This window comes from Canis lupus, chromosome 17 (assembly GCF_003254725.2).
Source record: "Canis lupus dingo isolate Sandy chromosome 17, ASM325472v2, whole genome shotgun sequence".
Lineage (NCBI taxonomy): Eukaryota > Metazoa > Chordata > Mammalia > Carnivora > Canidae > Canis > Canis lupus.
In genome coordinates, this window is record NC_064259.1 from 60,210,243 (window position 1) to 60,216,242 (window position 6,000).

General features: G+C 43.6%; 1 protein-coding gene across 8 annotated transcripts in view; it reads left to right on the top strand.

Moving 5' to 3' along the window:
- Positions 1-5,473, top strand: part of PIP5K1A (phosphatidylinositol-4-phosphate 5-kinase type 1 alpha) — a 38,829-nt gene extending 33,356 nt beyond the window's left edge. For all 8 annotated transcript variants that reach the window (XM_035700942.2, XM_025453034.3, XM_049095911.1 and 5 more), the window contains 2 exons: positions 3,507-3,555; positions 3,837-5,473. In XM_035700942.2, the coding sequence (XP_035556835.1) occupies positions 3,507-3,555; positions 3,837-3,839 (52 nt within the window). In that variant the 3' untranslated portion in view covers positions 3,840-5,473. The remainder of the gene's footprint in view (positions 1-3,506; positions 3,556-3,836) is intronic.
- Positions 5,474-6,000: the final 527 nt, after the last annotated feature.

The window sequence follows — 6,000 nt, forward strand, 5'->3', positions numbered from 1 at the left end:
CTCTGCATCTTTAGGGGAGTGTGCAGACTATTCTGATAGTCAAAATTCCTCCCAGCTAACCCTTTATCTCCTGGTGAGTTAGGTGAGAATTCTCAGCTTACTTTGTAAGCCTGGAAAAATTCCTGGGCAGTGAAGAAAATGAATAGTCAATCTTATAAAAGGATCCGGTAAAAGATTATGATTTAATGTTACATGGTGTGTTGATTATTCCATCATAATAAATTAACCCAAAACTTAGTGTCTTAAAATAACAAACATGTATCATGGTTTCTGTGGGTTAGGAATGTGGGTACAGCTTAGCTGGGTTTTCTGGGTCAAGGTCTTTCATGAGGTGTTGGCCAGGGCTCCCATCTTGTCTGGAGGTTCAACTGAGAGGCTTCATTTCTAAGCTCATTTATATGCTTATTGGCAAGATTCAGTTCCTTGTGGGTTGGTAGACAGAGGGCCTTAGTTCCTTGCTGGCTATTGGCTGGGAGCCTCCCTTGGTTCTTTGCCACATGAGCCTCTCCTTAGGGCAACTGAAAACATAGCAGCTCGCTACCCTCAGGGCGAACAAGCATGCACCTATGTAGAAGCCATAGTCTTTTTGTGACCTAATCTCAGGATTGGCATTCTGTCACCTGTACTTCATTTTAGTCACTAAATGTAGCCCACACTCAAAAGGAATAGATTACAGAACAGTGTGAATACCAGGAAGCAGAGCTCATTTGGAAGCCACCTAAAAAATCAACCTATCACAGTCTTGTCTTCTGGCCCCCAATGATTCATATCCCTCCATGTGTGAAATGCATTCATTTGCTCCCATGGTCTTCAAAAGTCTCGTCCCATTACAGCAGCAGCTTAAATTCCAGAATTTTGTCATCTGAATTAGGTCTTGGTTTGGATGAACTTCCCCAGGTGGTGTTCCTTAAGTATAGCTGCTCTCAGTATTTGGACTTGTGAAACTAAAAAGACAGCTGTTTTCTCCCTACACACCCAGCAGACAGTGATGAGGCAGTAAGTAGGTAACCACTGAACACATTCCTGTTCAAAAAAAGGAGTGAGCAAGGCACAGAGTAGTCACTTTGCATAGCTAGTCCAAAATCCAGCAATTGTTAGAGTTTCTTTGATCAGGGGACATACAGGGAAAAGGCATGGGAGTAATTCTCCGTGACTCTTGGCTCCACCCTTTGAACTCTTGGTTTTGCTTCCTGGATCTTCCTTTTTTATGAAAGCTAGAATGTGTTTGCAGCTGAGTAGTTTTCTCAGTCTGCTTCCTGCCAGTACAATTTTGGGGTCCAGTGGTTTCTTCATTTTGCACCGTGTCTGTCCCTTTCAGTTCAAGCTGATAATGTTTCTGCTTTTAGAGTGCCCTCAAAGATTTTGTGGGCCTCCTGTGAGTCTCACTGGGATTCAGTCCTCTAGACAAAAGTCACACCCACAGATACCTCTTTCATAAGCCCTGTGCTTATGAGAGATCCTGTTGGGAAGTTGAGAGGATCTAGGAGACATTAATCTTTTTGAATGGCCTTTTCTTGAATATTATTCTAAGGAACCAACTTTGATTTTTCCAGTCTTAAAAAAATGTTTTATAGTCATACCCTTGGCTTTTTCTTTAGACCACATTTTCCTGGCAGTACCCAGGTTTTATCCTTACTCACAAGTTGTTTCTTAATGTAAGCATTGTTTACTATCTAGAGGGGCTCAGAATGTTCAAAACCATCAAGTCCTGGCAAGTCTTCCTTTTATTAAATTCACTGAATTTTCTTCCTCTGTCATATTTTACTGTAAGCATTAAGAAGGAACCAGGTGGCACCTTTAGCATTCTGGTTAGAATTCTCCCTAGCTCGATCACTCAATGCATTAGACCCATATTCTCCTTTTCACATAACCGTGCATGACATTGTTGCAGAACTTTGTCCCACTATAGCACAGGGAATCCCCTTTCCTTCAGTCTCCAATAAGATTTTTCTTTTCTGTGAACCCACACTGGCAATGCCTTCATTCAAGTCTAAAATTCTATAGTGTATTCATGGCACTTTTAAACCTTTTTTTAAAATATTTTATTTATTTATTTATTCATAGAGACAGAGAGAGAGAGGCAGAGAGACACAGGCAGAGGGAGAAGCAGGCATCATACAGAGAGCCTGATGTGAGACTTGATCCAGGGTCTCCAGGATCACTCCCTGGGCTGCAGGCGGCGCTAAACCGCTGCGCCACCGGGGCTGCCCTTAAACCTTTTTTTTTTTTTTTTTTTAAGATTTATTTATTCATGAGAGACACAGAGAATCAAAGACATAGGTAGAGGGAGGAGCAGGCTCCCCACAGAGAGCCCGATGTGGGACTCCATCCTGGGATCTAGGATCATGCCCTGAGCCAAAAGCAGACTGCTCAACCACTGAGCCACCCAGGCATCCCACTTTTAAACTTTCACTAAAACTTTCCTTAAAGCCCACTTCCCCTCTTCCAAAGCCACTTCCACTTTTCAGATTTTTAGTTCAGCAGCACTTTACTTCCAGGTACAAAAATGTATATTATTTATTATTGTGTAAATTACCCCCACCCCCAACTTGGCAGCTAAAAACTACAGACATTTATTATCTCAGATTTTACGTGGCTTAAATATCTAGGTGTGACTTAGCTGGGTGTCACTGGCTTGGGTCTCTCAGGAGGTTACAGTGAAGCTGTACATCAGGGAAGTAGTCTCATCTGGAGGCTCATCCTGGGGGAGGATCAACTTCCAAGCTCACTTATGTGGTGGTTGGCAAGATTCAGTTCCTTACAGGCTGTTGGCCAGTGGTACTTCCTCAGTTCCTTATCACACGCTCTCCATGTGGCAGCTGGCTTCCATCAAAGCAGAGTGTGAGAGAGCGCGAGCCCAAGAGGAAGCTAGGTGTAGGGTCTTTTTGTGACCTAATCTCAGAATTGACTTTCCATCACCTGTGCTGCATTCTGTCCTCTGGAAGAAGAGTCCCTAAATCCAGCTCACACTCAAGAGGAGAGAATTACACAGTGGCACAAACATCAGGCAACAGTGATCACTAAGTGCCTACCACACCTGAGAATTAAGAGCAGAAGGAAGAAGGATATTAGGAAATATCTTGTAGTACTTAAGAAGCTAAATAGTTGGGATCCCTGGGTGGCGCAGCGGTTTGGCGCCTGCCTTTGGCCCAGGGCGCGATCCTGGAGACCTGGGATCGAATCCCACATCAGGCTCCTGGTGCATGGAGCCTGCTTCTCCCTCTGCCTAGTGTCTCTGCCTCTCTCTCTCTCTCTCCGTGACTATCATAAATAAATAAAAAAAAAATTAAAAAAAAAAATCTTTAAAAAAAAAAAAAAGAAGCTAAATAGTTAATTAAAACAACATGCTACTGAATCAGGTAGTTTTTTCATCTCTTCTGTCTAAATCCTAAGTTGACCCTGAAGTGGAATATGAAGAAGTACGAGATTTGACTTGAGAAGATTGTTTTTTCTCTTTTTTTATCTTCTGATTCTTCTCTCTGCCTCCATTTTTTTTCTCCTGTTAGCTCAACCCTCTTGGAAAAGCCTGAAGTTGCAGAGTCCGAGTTCACCCATGTGAGTGTCTGGGATGGTGGGAGGGCAGTGAATGCTTTCTTTGAAGGGTATAAAGAGGATCACTGATGGAATGAAACAGGGAATTAATTGGCAGGGTTAGAGGGACTGAGTACCCCGTCAAGCTTGCCTTTTTAAATTTTGTGGGGACCTTATACTTGGAATCTGGGGATTAAATAGAAGAAAACTTCTTAACTCTGCCAGTCAGGCTGAAATTAACTTGAATTCCATTCCTGCCTCATTTCATAGTCCACATCTTAACCTTACACCCTTTCCCTTTTCAGTGAGCAAAAAAACTCAGAAGATCTGGAACCAGATTCTACCAGTTTGGTGATCCCAAAAAGCCAGCAATGCTGAGTTTTCTTCTTCGTGGTCATCACAAAAGGAGTGTAATGGAGGCTAGGGGAGCTCTCTGTCTCCTTTCTGAAGAAGAACCTCTTCTTCCCTCTCCTTATGAATGGGCATTAGTGCCTCAAGACAGTTGAGGACAGCAGCATCCTCTCCACTTCTAGTTGGGTGACACGAGTTTTCATCTGCCTTCCACAGTTGAATTGTTTTCAAACTCCCATTCTTCTTGCTGGAAGTGGAGTTGTTGGACCTGGTGATTTTCTTCCTCTTCATCTACCTTTCACCAGGAGCTGGACTCTTTAATTTCCTCAGGACTGATTGGCTGGCACATTATCTCCACCTTTGTGCTTTCTCTGGAAGAAGACCCTTGTATTCTTTGTAAAGGTTTTGGGGAGTAAGGATGTTAAACCAACTCCCACCTTCCTTTTTTTTCCTTAAAAAAGGAAAAAGCTAGCACACAGCACACAATTTGAAGCCAGGCATTTTTAGATCAAAACTGCAGAAATGTCGGGAGAGATGCCCATTTGAGGGGTTCCCTCAGAAGAGCCCCTTGGTGTTTGAAAAATGGAAGTATGGAACTGCTTTGCCAGGAGTAGCTCCTCTAACTTCTCTCTTGATGAATTTCTTAAGGCTGAAGGAATGGAGAGAGTGGGACATGGGGTATTCCTTACCCCTTTTGTTGAACCAGTAGGGCAGTCATGGGCCCGGAAGATCAGAGCCCTTGCTAGGTGGGACCCTACTTACTGCCAGGCCATCACAATTATTACTGTTTTGCAATTTCAAATGTATTCTGCTTGTTTTTCTAAATATGAAGACTTAATCAAATGAATTTGAATCCTTCTCAAAAGGAGGTTTCTTCTTGCTCTTCCCTATGTTTTCCAACAGTGTTCTGCTGTTCGAGGAGTTGAGGTGGAGAGGAGGCACCTGTGTCCGTTTAACAGTCAGTCTGTATCTATGAGGCTAGAGAATATTCACTTAGACTCATGGGGACCCAGCAGACTCTTGCCTAGGTGAGATCATTGCTGTGCCACATGTCTTGTCCCTTCTCATGCAGAGAACTCAGAAATGGGAGCTATGTAATCCGTCTGTTCCCCATCTCCAAGAGTTGCAGTCCCCCCTCTGGTCCTCTACCTCCTGTCAGGGGAAGAAGGGAGTCTGGCATCTCAGGCAGATTGTTGAATACTATCCCGTCTCCATCCCACCCAGCCTTGATAGTAGGTTAGCCCATCCCCCAAGTAACTGTCTATATTAGACACCCCCAGCCAGTTTCTGGCTGCCTGTCTTTGCTGCCATGTTCTTTTTTACAAGAAGGAAAGAAACAATTCTTGCTATTTTTTTTTCATAATTTACTATTTATGATGTATTTAAGTGTTTTATTCAGGACAGAGTTCTGTAGGGGGTGGGAGGTAATATTTGAGGGAGGCTGGGTCTTAGGGAAGAGAATGGGAAATCAACATTTTTATGAAGTGTCACTATTTGCCTCTACTTTGTATTCTTCAGAAATGGCAAATGTAATATAAAAATGATAAATAATCTGGTTTTAATGTATTAAACTTTCATCAGTTATTTAGAACTCTTGTTTCTTCCTGATTCTTTTTATACCATCTGCTCCACCCTCCAGCCCCAGCTCGGGCTCAGTGTTGTTTTGTGTTGCCCTGAGCAGATGCTGCATCCTTGTCAGTTGCCTGCAGGCTGGTGCAGGCTGGTGCTGGCTTCATTCCCTACCTTCCAGCCACCCCTCCGCTTGCACAACTTCAACCTGACAAGGAAAAGCTGTGAATGAATATGAAGGGAATTACTGCAGGTCTGTTGCCTACCAAGTGGCAACCTACTTTAACTGATGGGTCTGGGAATCCAAAGGTCAAAATCTTGCTCAAGTTTAGGAGGAAAGGGGGATCCCTGGGTGGCTCAGTGGTTTGGTGCCTGCCTTTGGCCCCGGGCGCAGTCCTGGAGTCCCGGAATCGAGTCCCGTGTCGGGCTCCTGGCATGGGGCCTGCTTCTCCCTCTGCCTTTGTCTCTGCCTCTCTCTCTTTCGGTGTCTATCATGAATAAATAAATAAAATCTTAAAAAAAAAAGTTTAGGAGGAAAGGAAAATGACA